The 14,842-nt window shown below is 39.0% G+C and overlaps 1 protein-coding gene and 1 long non-coding RNA gene across 10 annotated transcripts in view; one reads left to right on the plus strand and one right to left on the minus strand.

Annotated features, from left to right (window-relative positions):
• Positions 1-14,842, plus strand: part of CACNA2D2 (calcium voltage-gated channel auxiliary subunit alpha2delta 2) — an 809,616-nt gene that overhangs the window by 774,445 nt on the left and 20,329 nt on the right. For all 3 annotated transcript variants that reach the window (XM_067463620.1, XM_060765787.2, XM_060765788.2), the window contains 5 exons: positions 83-143; positions 6,896-6,993; positions 9,645-9,735; positions 11,220-11,282; positions 14,611-14,714. In XM_067463620.1, coding sequence (XP_067319721.1) covers positions 83-143; positions 6,896-6,993; positions 9,645-9,735; positions 11,220-11,282; positions 14,611-14,714 — 417 coding nt within the window. The remainder of the gene's footprint in view (positions 1-82; positions 144-6,895; positions 6,994-9,644; positions 9,736-11,219; positions 11,283-14,610; positions 14,715-14,842) is intronic.
• Positions 1-14,842, minus strand: part of LOC132769140 (uncharacterized) — a 58,506-nt gene that overhangs the window by 17,747 nt on the left and 25,917 nt on the right. For all 7 annotated transcript variants that reach the window (XR_010909167.1, XR_010909164.1, XR_010909165.1 and 4 more), the window contains exon 4: positions 272-443. This is a non-coding gene — a long non-coding RNA (uncharacterized lncRNA). The remainder of the gene's footprint in view (positions 1-271; positions 444-14,842) is intronic.

A 14,842-nucleotide genomic window follows, 5' to 3' on the forward strand; every position in this document is an offset into this window, starting at 1 on the left:
TCTGTCCCATTCTGAGACTGAGTCCGTCTTCTCCTTCCCCCATTTCAGACCCCCGCCGGATAACGTTACCTTTCTGTTGCAGATTTTGAATACCTGCTGCCAAACAGCTTTGAGTCCGAGGGACATGTGTTCATTGCTCCAAGGTAGCTTTGCGTGTGAGCTTGCTGAGGTGTCCATCCAACCACTCCCTCCCCACCCCAGGACTGGTTCAGCTTCCTTTCCCACTCCCCTCTCTGCCACACCTTTAAATATTCTACTCCATCACTCCCACCTCTCTTTAGAGCTGACACCTCCTCATTGTGCCAAAGTCTTGGTCATTTCTTCTTCTTCTTTGTGTGTTTTCGTCTGCCTGTGTGCCACTCTTGAGACTACAGCTGCCACCTGCACCTTGTTGAGACACCACTGTGGTTGGCAGCGCAGGGTCCCGCCTTCTGTTCACTCACCTACATAAGAAGAGTGTGTATATATATAAATATATATGTATGCCTGCGTATGAGATCTATACATACACATACATATATAGGTATAGTTTCTGAAAATCATTATGCAAAACAAAAATACGAGACAACTATGTTTGTAGCTTCTTGAGCTCATGCCATCATGTTAGTCAATTCTGAAAAATAATTTTTAATACAAAATTTGACTTAAACACCACTAACAACAAAACTTTAAAAGGTAGGAAAATTATTCCCAACACTATATAGATTTCCTTTGAAATAACTTTAGGTTATATTTTCCAGTGCTAGAGTTGTTTATAGCAACTACCCTATTATTCGGTTTGATTGGCTAGGTGGATCTATTCCCCACTGCTCTTCCTGATCCCTGATCCTTTAAATAAACAATTTGTAACACCAGTATGATATTAAAATCATTTCTCTTCATATTTGGGGTTTTCACAAATGCATAAAAATGTTGTTAGCATAAATATTCACTGTGCCACTTTTTAAGGGGAAATAACACTCATTTTTAGAAAGCCACTGGGTTGTGTAGAAATTGTTTTAAAATGCAGGAGATTCAGAAGGATATAAGATTGCTACAGACCTTCTGGGAGTCAGAAGAAATACATTTATAATGAGAAAATATAGTCGGCTCTCTGTAGCCATGGATTCTTTACCCACAGGTTCAACCAATCTGTGACTTGAAAATATCCCCACCACCACCATTTTTTAAAACCAAACTTGATTTTTCCATTTTACAAAAGGAATACCATTTTGCTATGTTCCCCAAAGTTTGATTTTCATCTTTTAACTACTACATTGCAATTCACCCATTGCAATGTAGTAGTTAAAAGTAGTTCCCATCCCCCCATTCATTAAAGCTTACAGAGTGATTTTTGTTTGTATTTTTTCAACCTAATCTACTTTAGAGGCCTGATGGAGAGATGAGAAGCCATCTTGAGCTCCTTGGAGATTCTAAATATTATAAATAAATAAATATTGTGAGGCTAATTGGAATGTAGTGTTAATTAAAGTCAATTGCATGATATGACAGCGTTAGATAAAAAATTACAGTGGACAGTCAGCAATAACAAGATCCTAATCGATATTCCCCTTGCAGTGCTTCCCAAACTTTCTCTGTATACTTTTGGCTTCATCTTCAAGAATTACCAACCATTGGCTAACTCATCTGGGAGTCCTAAACACCTGGAAGACCAAAGTTTGGGAATCGCTGTTCTTTTAAATATGTTCTATAATGTATGTAAGTATGTTGGCATTGAATCTTGCCATTACTTGATGTACACTGCTTTGAGTCCCCCCAGGGGTGAGAGAAGCAATATATAAATGCAGTAAATAAATTAAATAACTTTTAGATGCCCAAATGCAAAAAAAAAAAAAAATGGACAGAATCCCTGCCCTCCTTGTGCCTTATGTAGAAGCAGAAATTTTAGCAGGTGTGCTCTTTTATACCCCTAATACTTATCATTATATTATTTATTAATCAATTTTATATTTAGCTTAACAATGTGATCCTATATATGTCAACCTAGAAATAAGCTTTATTTAGATCAATATGCCTTACTCTCAGATATTTATAGGATTGCAATATCAGACATACTGATACCAAAAACTGTATAAATTCTGTCCAGAATATATGAACCGTCAAAATAGTTGTTTTAGTAACTTTAGATGAGAGAGTTTTCATTTGCCTTTTTGCAGCAAGCAGTTGATAAGCATATATCAAATAAGTGGACAGTTGTATATATTCAGGACCAAAACCATATTTAAACTGAAGTGTAGTCCAGAAGCTAACAAGTTTTTTAAAAATGAAATGAACATTTCTGTGAGATTGTGTTTGTTCTATAATATAATAGAGAAGACTAAAAATGCTCCCCTGGATCCCTGCAATAACAAGTTTCTCACCCCAGGATCCAAGCAGGTCTCTCGATTGCTATCTCAGAACAGAAAAGCATCCTGTGCCCTCAAGTCTTATCGGCTCATGTGAGAACTCTTCAGTTCTGTCTGTACTATTTGCTAAACTTTCAAAATGAATCATGCCAAACAATCTGTTAATATAGCTCAATAATAGCTCATCAATACTTATATGGGCAGTAGCCCACATTAATTTTCAGAAACCATATATCATTAATTATCTATTTGTGGGTGTGGAAGCACATATATTTGTACATGTGTGTAGATATATAGGTGGATGCAGTGTTGTGAACTAACAGGTCTTTGAGAAGCAAAATGATGTGGGTAGCCAGGATGTAAGAGCACTTGCAATAAATGAGTGGAAAAAACCAAGAGGATAATAATGCGGAAAATAAAACTGGCATCTCAGCTACCTCTGCTAAAATGTGATTACAAACATTAACAGGTTAACACAAACTCTTGACCAACCTCTTCATGAAAACATGTTTTTAGTGCTATTGCAATGATGTAAATTCATTTTCCAGAATCTGACAGGTGGGAAGTATAAACAGTCGCCTGGAGGTATCTGTGACATGTGTATGATTGCAAGATGTTCCTGTCCAATACAAAGGCATATCCATAGCAAGTATGGATAGTTCACTGTTTATCTATAGATCTACACCGCAACTTTTCTTGGTCTTTTTACTGGTCATTAAAACAGCATGTAACTTAAAGTATTGAGTCGACTATAGAACATTAATGAGTTTTCATCAAGTTATGGATCCCACATACACTGATAAGACTGACGCACCTTCCCTCAATAATTCAAAGTGTCAGTTCAGTGCAATGGTTAGTAGTACAATCACCAAGAAGAAAAGAAAAGGAGCGGTCTTCCACTTTTAACAGTTGTGTAGAAGAGGAAAGTTGAGCATAGGCAGCTCCCATGGCTGCTGAAGTTGCTTCTTCTACTCATTTGTTTAAAATGCAAGATCTCTTTCATCCTCCCCCTGATTTTGATTGGAATGTGGCTTCTTTTCAGTAGGATTTTTAAAGGAATTTTTTTAGGAATTGTCCTTATGTAGCACATGGGCGTTGCTGGAAAACTTATCTGTTTCTCAAAGCATTACAGTACAAAACTTGAAGGATCATGTCATCCAGATGTGCTACATATGCCTTGAAGAAGTGCGATGCAACCAGAAATAATCTCTATTCATCCTTGTGACTTAAATTCAGAATCAGTGTGCTAATTGACACTACAGGCTTCTTTATAGTCATAGCCCAAAACTTTTCCAGGTGAAGCTTGTATCATGCAACGGTCCCGCCTTATTCATGTAATTTTATGGCAGGTCCAAATGTCATTGCTTTTCACTCTTAACCTTCCAGATATTTCCACCATTTCATCCATCTTTTAAATTTTTAATTCCAAAAGGGGAATTCTGCAGACCCAAAGTTGCTGCAAGGCATTTCCAGACTCTTTTTGAGTTGGTCTAGCAGTGATGGGCAACCTTTTGAGTTTGGTGTATCAAAATTTGTCAAAAAAATGAGCATAACCTGGATGGGGTGTCACTTCGAGGGAAAAAAACCCCATAATTTTATGATATTTATAGTTTAGGTAACAAAATGTATAATTGTAATACATAACTGTATTTATAAACCTCTTTTAGGAAAGGGTAGGGTTAATAAGCATAAATAGGGGTTAATAAGGATGCACAACAGTAATAGTAGTGAAATGGAGTCTGCACTATATTGCAAGATGGTGTTCCTTATCTAAATTAAGATGGCTGCCGCTATTTCTAATGGCAGAAAATGGCACCCATAGCACAGGCCCTTGCCTCTCCCAGCCTCTCCCTCACTTATCTCAGTAATGATGGTCAATTAGATATCCATGACACCCCAGAACAGTAGATTGAATGATGATTGGTGTGGTTATGTGGTTGCTGGTAATGGTGATCACAGAGCCCCCAGAGATGCATCCCCGCAGCATTCCACTGCTCCCTGCTCCGCCAGCCGGATGTAAGGTCAAAGATCCCCTAACGGCCTAACCAAAAGTCCCAGAACTAGATGCTCTGTGCCGGAGTTCTGCTGTTTTGGCCTACAAACCTCTGGCACAGAGTGTCTACAGTACGCTATATCAAATGTTTCATCCTTGGCTATTGCATATGACGGTGCAGGAGTCAAGGATGAAACATCCTTCTTGGCATGTGGCCCCATACTTCTCTTCATACAGCAGCATGCGGCCGCATGTCATCAAAAATGGCTATGCATGACAGTGCTGACATGCATGTCATAGGTTCGCCATCATGGGTTTAGAGCATTGTGCTACTAATTTTATCAGTGAAGAGAAAATCTCCATGGCTGCAGAACTCCCTGTAAGGTTTATCAAAGATGATTGACTTCCAAGATGGAATCTTTAAGTTGCCAGTGCTGCTCTTGCCCATTTCAGGCACAGGTAAATGTGTAAAGATACAGTGCAGTCTAGTTAGCATCTTGGTTGCTTTGAGCCTTAAGATTTGTTAGTGGAGGTACGACAGTCAAAATCATGGGCCAATCCATCTAAATACAGATCATGCCCAATATCAGGCATGATTTGTTTTGTCTGTTTTGTATGTTTCGCTCACACTTCCTTTCTCCACTCCTTCCTATCCTGTCCCCCAGTTTCCTTGAAAGGGAGAATTATTTTGCAAATTTAATACAATGCAAAATGAAGACTTACTAAAGATTTTGTCTATAAAGGACAGTGGCATTAATGTTTAACTATTTGGTTTGACTGAGATTAGAGCTAGTGAAAGCATCATATTTGAGAGCATATGCGAAGTTGAGCACTGAGTGAATACAGCAAATATACATTTATCAAAAGTTCAGTTTTTTCTTTCTTTATTATTGAGAAGAAAGCAAAAACTATAAATATATATATATTTTAAAAACAGACCAGATAATCCCTTTATATTTTTGGTTATGTCACTTGACCAACACCTCTTTCCCTCTTCTAGAGGCAGGTAAGTACATTCATCCTACTTACAGAAAATATAAGGTGCTTCCTAGGAAAGTCCAACAAACATTATCAGTGGGAGTTCATGCAAGAAATGTAGAGGTCTCTTCCAAATCCAGTGCGTCCTCCCAAGCACTGCTCTTTAGAGTCCAGACACCAAGTGCTTAATCTACTTTTCACTCTACTCACTTCGCAAGTGCTCCTGGCTACTCAGTCAAATCAGAAAATATTGTGCAAGATAGAGAGCTAGACAGTTTGCACAGCTGATAACTTCTCGTGAAGTTTGTCTCCCCATTGAATTACAGTGTACTCCACTGACATTACATTTTTGCAAGTGAAAACTTTATTCAGCATAGGATCACATTGCAGGGGAACACATTGCTACCTCCAGACCTATTGGGTCACAGCCTGTATTCACCACTACTGAATTTGTTGTAGCAGCAGCAAAGAAATATTCCTTAGGGCTTTTTATTTTACAACAAGGTGCACATCTTATGTGTTTTGTTGACTAGTAAAACATGCTTCCAAGAGGTTTCCGGAGTACAATTCCATTTATAAATACAGTAGACAGGTGTTGTGCACCTTGTTTGACAGAAAAGGTAGCTCTGGGGACAAACCTGATGGTGGCCTGTAAATCATGTATTGCCTACCCTAGTCTGCTAGCAAGTTGAGGAAGTATATTTGCAGTTGATAAGTATAGCTCTCCAGAATCCACTGGGAGACTTATAAGGTCTCTAATTCCCATCCATTCTTGCTCTAGAGCTTTAAAATAGTAGATCAGCTTCAAGGAAGGGAGGTTATTTTTCTTATGAGTCTTTCCACTAGCTAAAAGGCTTTAATTAAGCCATTTATTTTCAAAGAGGACTAGGACAATTACTGCACAATTTTTAAAAAAATCATGTTATGGTTCCACACAGTGCTGATTTAATAATGGAATTAGCAGCCCATTCAGATGGTATTTGATAGCATCAGTGAAGTACAGGAATAAGTGAATGCCACAGGTTTTTGATGTCGCCAATAAATTCCAAGTATTACCCAGTGCTCTTTTGTAAATCAACCCCATGCAGTTTTCTAGGTCTTCTTGAGAGGAGCCATGACAACTTGTTTTAAGTACACTGTTATCCATATATTTTGGTCACTCTTATCAAAGCTGGCATCAGTCAGATAGAGAGACTAGGACCTCTTGTATAGATAGCTGTTTTGAGACATTTCAGTTTCTTGTGTGTTTCTTGTTTGCCTTCCCTCACTCTCTTATATACTCTCTTACTCACATACATGAAAACACATTTAAAGAAATCAATAGAAATACATTCCAAGAGTAGGTAGGTATTGATATCTGATTGTAGCATATTTCTGACCAGATATCAAACTTGAAACTATGCATCTACAACTACAGATATTATGCAACCTGTGTTCTTATGCACAACAGCAGCATCTCTGGTAACTGCTTCACCTACGTTACATACAAAGTCATGATGATACCCATTCTTAGAGGGGAAAAAACTGACCGTAACTTTTTCATCCTTCCAAACAACGAATCTTTTCATCGTAACCACAGAGAATATTGCAAAGACCTCAACCTGTCGGATAACAACACTGAATTCCTGGAAAACTTTATCGCCCTCATGGAAAAGGTGACGCCCGACTCCAAGCAATGTAAGTACCCAGGAATGTGCAGCGGACACACACTCATCTTGAGAAACACCAGGCACTGTTTAGGTAAAAGAATCTAAAGAAAACGGAGAAAGAACAGAATACTTCTGCTTTTAAGGAGACACATTTAGTTAAAATGGAATGACATTTATTTTGGGGTGGGCAGCTAAGATCCTGGTGTTTTTGGGACTGCATCTTCCATGATACCTTGCCATTGGCAATATTCATTGGACTGAGAATAGTTTCAGTCCAACAGCCCACTGTCAGTCACCACTGATTTTCATCAGGGTGAAAATTGCAATATTGTAGCCCTCATAATAAAAAGGGGGGGGCGTTAAATAAGTACCTCAGAAGCCAATTTTGGTATCACCTCCTGGCTCCTCCTGAGCCAAAATTTTTTCTCCAGGGGCATATAGAGGCCCCAAAAAGTTTGAATATTGTCCTTAACTATGTCCTTTGAATGTGCCTGAAGAAAGAGCTAGTGTGGATTAGTATTTCTGCATCCTAAGACTGGAAATGACAGCAGTATATTATGAAAGAATATACATTAGATGAGCAAAATGTGGTTCTCCAGAAATTAGTTAACTACAACTCAATCTTCTATAACTAACAAAGTCAATATGGAGCAGTGATGGGAGTTGCAGTCCAATAATATCAGATAACAATTTGCCCACTCAATATAAATGATTAGCAATGTCCATCCAGATTAATAGATGCACGGCCTCTGTGCATGTATCTTCAGGCATAAGCTGCATTAAGTTCAATGGTGCTAAGCTGAGGAAAGTGTTCCAACTTGGACATTTATTAATGTCACTTGCCAAGACTGTGTGACAACAGCTACAAAAGCTTCCCATCTTGGCATGACTGAGTTTGCTCACAAGTGCATATGAGTCTAGTATCCTGTGGGTCTAACAAAAGCCTTACCAATCTGCAACCTGTTTGCTCCTAGGAGAAAGGCTAAGAACTAAGACAAACAGTTCATTCCATATGGAAAGTATAGGAAAGAGTGTGATTACAGTGCATGAAAGTTATAGACGTATTAAACATTATTCTAGCTACAAATCAATTCAATAGCAAAATGAGTTTTGGGAGGTAATAGAATGTCCTTCCTCGGTCGCTTTATTTATTAAGATAATTAGGATGGGAATGTGTTGGCTATATTTCAAGTGCTAAAAGATCTCTTACACCAGTTCAAGGTGTGTATGTTGCTGTATTAATCATTAGTAGCAAAAACATCAGACTGTGGTTCCATGAATTCCAGCCCACTTCATCGGATGCCTGATGAAGGGGGCCTGGAGTCCACCAAAGCTCATGCCAGGTACAATTTCTTAGCATTGAAGGTGTTACAAAATGCTTTTTTGCTCTACCTGTGGGAAATTGTTTAAATCAAATGACCTAGAGACTCTTTCAAGACTGCCTATAATAGAAATGCCCTTCTGAAGCAGGTGAGCCTGTTTGTGATGAATACACTTCTCTACAGTTCAAATAGAAAAACATTACTTGGCATGTGTCCATCAGTATAATATCATCACACCACTTGAACCAAGAAAAGATGACTAAAAAGCCCTTCTTTCAGCACCGCTGCTGGATGAGGAAAGCAAGTGAAGAGGAGAAGGTGCCTGCATTTAAGAAATGACCTTAAGGACACAGGAGTTTATACCCTAGAGCAGTGTTTTTCAACTTTTAGCCCTCCAGAGATTGGTAGCTTCTGCTCCCAGAAACCCCAGAATATGTCCAACATATGTGGATGGCCAGCATTTGAGAACTACTGGTCTATGCTGAGGTCTAACCTGAGATCCTCAGATGTTTTTGGCCTACAGCTCCCAGAAATCTTAACCAGTTTACCAGCTGTTACAATTTCTGGGAGTTGAAGGCCAAAAACATCTGGGGACCCCAGGTTGAGAACCACTGCTCTATAGCCTTCTTGTCAGTGCTCTCTACCACTTCTATAATGGATAAAAAAAGAAGCATGTTCCTACTCGCTTCCCCCATCTCCATGGTGAAACATAAAGGTGTTGCTAGAGATTGCCTGTTCTCCGAGGACAATTTATGTAAGCAAGAGTAAAAAGGTGTGTGTGTGTGTGGGGGGGGGGGGGGGGTATAGAATATAGCATAGAGAATCGGATTGAGCCAACATATACACAGAGACGCTTTCTGCATGTCTCCAACTGCATTACACAAGCGCAAGAAGGAGCAATAGGTCTAGTTGGTTAGTTACCAGCAGCCATGTTGGACTTTCAGTATTGTGAGTGCAGAGTGTATGGCGCAAAAACAAAAAGTGTAGAGTGGTAGTGCAAATCTAGAAAGTACTGAAATACACTGAGTTACTCATCATCTGGAAGAGTCGCATTACATTTTCGAAACTACATCAACAGAACGTAAAATGGGTGAGTAGTAAAGTGAGAAGGGTCACTTCTGAATTCTGTCAACCAAACTCTCCCCTTTAATTTCCATAGTAAGTCATTAGCAAATGATGTCCAAACCTTGCTTTAGGGGAAAGGGTTTTCCAAGGGAAAAGGAAGAAGACAAACCAGGATGGAAGAAGAGGTGCATTCCCCAAGATCACACTTCAGATGGGGAGGGATCCGCATCACGGCTATCTGAAAAGTATGACTCTGCATTGAGAACATTCATCTTTCTTTCTCTCCTTCAAGGTGATAATTTTCTCCTTCACAACCTTATCCTGGACACAGGCATTACCCAACAGTTGGTTGAAAGAGTATGGAGGGACCAAGACTTAAACACGTAAATATAATTTCAGTTTAGGGGTGCTTCATAATCCAAATGAATCCCAATATAGGAAGAAAACTGTATTTGCATTCAGTAAATAATAAAACAGTGAGCAAGAGGATATTTTTTTAAAAAATACAAGTTTTTCCCTGAAACTCTGTTTTGCAATGAAAACTAAGCTGACCTGCATAAATGAGGAAAACAAAATGGTCTGGTGATCCATAAGGAAGTCCAGCGCTTACAGTGAATAGGGGGTGTCAACCTAAGATGTTGATGAACTTCAGCTATTAACTCCTATTAACTCTAGCCAGAATAGCTAATGCTGAAAGACTGATAATTGAGATCTACAGGAGTGTGATTTGCCCATAGAATAGTAAATGGCATGGAAAGGAGTCTTAGAATCCAATAGTTGGAAGGGATTGCAAGGAAAGAGGTCAAGGAAAGAGGTCTCCAGGAAATAAGTGATACTGGGAACTGGGCTGAATGCAGCCAAGGCACTACCCGGCGGATCTCGTGCTGGCGGGGTGCCACTTTTGCCATATACATGGCACGGCTAATTGGAAGCTTATAGTCCATAGTACTACAGCCCAATAGATGTGCTAAAGAATTATAGTTGGATATCCCTTATCAGAAAGGCTTGGCACTAGAAGTATCTTGGATTTCCTGTATTTGCATATACATTAGAGTCTCGCTTATCCAACATAAATGGGCCGGCAGAACACTGGATAAGCAAAAATGTTGGATAATAAGGAGGGATTAAGGAAAAGCCTATTAAACGTCATATTGCATTATGATTTTACAAATTAAGTACCAAAACATCACATTTTACAACAAATTGACAGAAAAAAACAGTTCAATACATGGTAAAGTTATGTAGTAATTATTGTATTTACAAATTTAGCACCAAAACATCGCAATGTATTGAAACAGCTGTGGATCCAGTGAGAGGCAGACTGTGTTGGATAATACAGAACGCTGGATGCGCGAAGGTTGGATAAGCGAGTCTCACATAATGAGTCTTGGAGATGGGATCCAAGTCTAAGTACATACATAATGAGATGTCTTGGAGATGGGATCCAAGTCTAAATTTGAAATTCATTTATGTTTAATAAACACCTTATTTACATAGCCTGAAGATAATTTCATACAATATTTTAATAATTGTGTACACAAAGCAAAGTATGTGTACGTTAAGCCATCAGAAAACAAAGGTGTCGCTGTCTCAGCCACCTATGTGGATAATTTGGATTTTGGAGTATTTAAGATTTTGGATTTCGACCTGTACAAAGATAAATCAGGGAGGAGTGATATATTAGTCTAAGCTAGAGCTTTGAAGCATTACATTTTTTGGACAGCAGCTCTCAGAATTCGCTAGCAAGCACAATCACTAGTCATACTGACAGGTATTTTGGGAGCTATAGTCTAAAAGGGAACATTTCAAAGCTATTCCTAAAACCTATTGTGTACAGCTGTAACTTTTTACTTTTGCCTCCTTGTAGATATAGCCTCCTAGCTGTGTTTGTTGCAACCGATGGTGGCATTACCCGTGTTTTCCCTAACAAGTAAGTGCTGTTATTATATCCTTGTGATCTCTGAACACAAGTACACAATCAATGAGCTGGAAGATAAAAGGATTACACAAATGTCCTTTCTTTTCCCCATCCCTTCCAGACTAGGCTAGCCCTCTAGAAATAATCATAGAGCTACATGTCACTGTCATTTACTGCTGTGCATTAGGGAGCATCTTGTAAATCATAGGATATATCTATACTGCAGAATTAAGACAGTTTGATACTGCTTTTACTGTCATGAATTCATCCCATAGAATCTTAGAATGTATAGTTTGGTGAGCTACCTAAAATTTTCTGATTTGTTTCCATGAACTACAGCACTAGAGCTTTCTGGCAGAATTCTAAATACATCACTGAGCTTTAAACCCCGGGATTTCTTAGTGCAAAGCCAAGGCAATTAAAATACACTATAATTGTACAGTATGGACATCCCCATGGGCTGATCCACTGCATATCTTAAACTCAGGCCCCTTCTACACAGCTGAATAAAATCCCACATTTTCTGCTTTGAACTGGAATATATGTCAGTGTGGACTAAAACAACCCAGTTCAAAGCAGATATTGTGGGATTTTCTGCCTTGATATCTGGGTTTTAAGTTTGTGTGGAAGGGCCCTCAGAATGAATTCATGTTTTAAGATTCTAAACATGCCAGTTCAGTCATAGTTTTTAAATGTTCCACACAAATGTCCCTAGCTAATAATAATAAGAAAAGATATTTTCCTTCTGGTAGCCAGTTTTTGTTGTTGTTGTTGTTTTGTCGTGTCAGGAGCGACCTAAGAAACTGCAAGTCGCTTCTGGTGTGAGAGAATTGGCCATCTGCAAGGACGTTGCCCAGGGGACGCCCGGATGATTTGATGTTTTTATCATCCTTGTGGGAGGCTTCTCTCATGTCCCCGCATGAGGAGCTGGAGTTGATAGAGGGAGATCATCTACCTCTCCCCGGATTCGAACCTGCGACCTGTAGGTCTTCAGTTCTGCCGGCACAGGGGTTTAACCCACTGCGCCACCGGGGGCTCTTAGGTAGCCAGTGTGGAGACCAGGATTTAAATCTTTACTTAGCCATGAAACCCTCTGAGTGACCATCTTGGGCAAGTCACACTCCCTCAACCTCTTCTGAACATATTTAGCCAAGCCACAGGTCAGAAACAACTCCAAAGTGAGACAACAAATGGTTCTTCCAATAGCCTAGACCAGTGGTTCTCAACCTGGAGTTCCCAGATGTTTTTGGCCTACAACTCCCAGAAATCCCAGCCAGTTTATCAGGTGTTAGGATTTCTTTTAGTTGAAGGCCAAAAACATCTGGGGACCCCAGGTTGAGAACCATTGGCCTAGACCCATGCTGTGTAGCATTAGCCCTCAAAATTGTGACTGAACATCTGTCAAAATTAAAATATATCTATTGTCTTGAAAAAAACAAAAAGAGAGAGTTAAACGCAGAATTAAAATGGAAATGTTTTTGTCCAAAATCTAGGCATATAATGAGTACGTTCGTTTCCCAGTACTGTATTAGAAAACAATCAAAGAAAATATACAACACAATTAATAGTTCCAATCCAACTAGTAATTTGGATAAATACCATATGTCCTTAACTGTGAGATAAAACAGGCATGGTTCCCTATCCTAATCTCTTAAACTGAGAGGTTTCTAGCCCTTACTATTGGTCAAAAATTCTGTTCAAGCAGGACTTTGAACCCTGCCCCCAGGGTTCTATTTCAACATCCAAACCACTGCACCACACTGACTGTCTTTAGAAGAGTCAAGGGCACCCAATAAGGTATTATCTGCATCTTCTCAACATTTGTTACACATGCAGAAAAATCCATTTGAGCAGCTGTGAACTGAACGTGTATTGCACACTGAATTTTTTTTTTTAAAAAAAAACATCCACCAGTATATGTCACCAACTGTGGCATCCATAATATGTCAGCTATTATATTTTAACAATTACTTGTATGGTGTTTAGGAATTTCAAAAAACTGATCATTGTCTCTAAAACCTGACAGGTAGACAGTAAAATGAGTCTACATTGCTGGTGACTCATTGAGCCTAATGCAGCCTGTCAGGGATGTGATAAACAGCTTGTTTTGTGATATAACTATGACTGGAAGAACAATAGATTTGTCAAGCACCCATCTCTGTTGAAACTGAAATGGCTTCATAAGCACAGTAAACAGGACTAATCCAAGATGCTTTCTGCCTGCAGCAACAGACAAAGCCAATAACAGTTCTTTACTGGCATCGGAATATAGTGAGCCCACAATATCTGCTTGGATTTGGTGCCAGAACTCCTTGCGACTATAAAAATCCATTGGTGTTCATCCCATTATACACAATGGCATAGTAAAAGGTGTCCCTTATATAAAATGGCAAAAACAAGGTTTGCTTTTGGAATATATTAAATATATATATTCAAGCTGCGGATGGAGAATCCATGGATATGGTTGCCTGACTGTAACATTCACCGCTACCTATAATAATAATAATAATAATAATAATAATAATAATAATAATACTTTATTTATACCCTGCCACCATCTCCCCAAGGGAACTCAGGGAGGTTAACATGAGGCCAAGCCCAACAATTACAACAAGGCAAAAAGAATACAAACATGCAATCATACAATAATACATCAAATAAAATACAATAAAAAATAACAAAAGAAAATAATACAAAATAAACTCAGGCTATAACATAAAATAACAAAAGATGAGCTGTGTGGGCAGAGCCAATTACAAAGGATAGGATTTTAAAACCCTGGGTGAGATGGATGAGTAGGGTAATGTATCTGGTGGGAGGTTCAGCTGGGACAAACACTGAGGTTTAATTTCACTGAAGGGTGAAATAAAGTGCATCGAAGGATAGAAAGTTAGTTTAGGGTGAGCAGAAAGACTACATGATACACACAGTTCTATCCCCCTGGGAAAGGAATAGCCAGTGAACTCAGAAGGGTTGCCACTTCCACACATAATGCAGCATTTGCTGTCTGAAGTTGTTGCTTCATGGTACCTAATGGTAAGTCCAGCCCTAGAAATAAATAGCTTGTGACTACAGTGTTTTTTTTAATAGGTTTGCACCTGTCAGTTGAAAAATAAAAATCAGATAAGTCTATAATGTCATCCAGTACATTCCAACATGGAATGGATTATTCATCCAAACAATAAAAATGTAATATCCAACATTTGTATTATGAACATTTGGACTCCTTTCACTCCAAGAACAGTTAGGGAGATTACCATTAAAAAGGCTTTTGAATAAATCTGGCTCATTTGCACAACTGAATGGTGACATTCAGTTGAACTGGTTGATTTCATTTCAGAGCTGCTGAAGATTGGGAAGAAGACCGAGAACCTTTCAATGCCAGCTTCTATCGACGAAGCCTAGATAACAAAGGCTACATCTTTAAGCCACCTTATCGGGATGGTAAGTCTAAGGAATGCCTAGACAGAAGGCTTACCACCCTCTTTTCTGAAAAAGAAAACTACTCAACACTCCCCCGCCCCCCAGAAATCTATCTCCTTCAATGACCACACAGCAAGATGCACCAACAA

The sequence above is a fragment of the Anolis sagrei genome, chromosome 2, assembly GCF_037176765.1.
Source record: "Anolis sagrei isolate rAnoSag1 chromosome 2, rAnoSag1.mat, whole genome shotgun sequence".
Taxonomy (NCBI): domain Eukaryota; kingdom Metazoa; phylum Chordata; class Lepidosauria; order Squamata; family Dactyloidae; genus Anolis; species Anolis sagrei.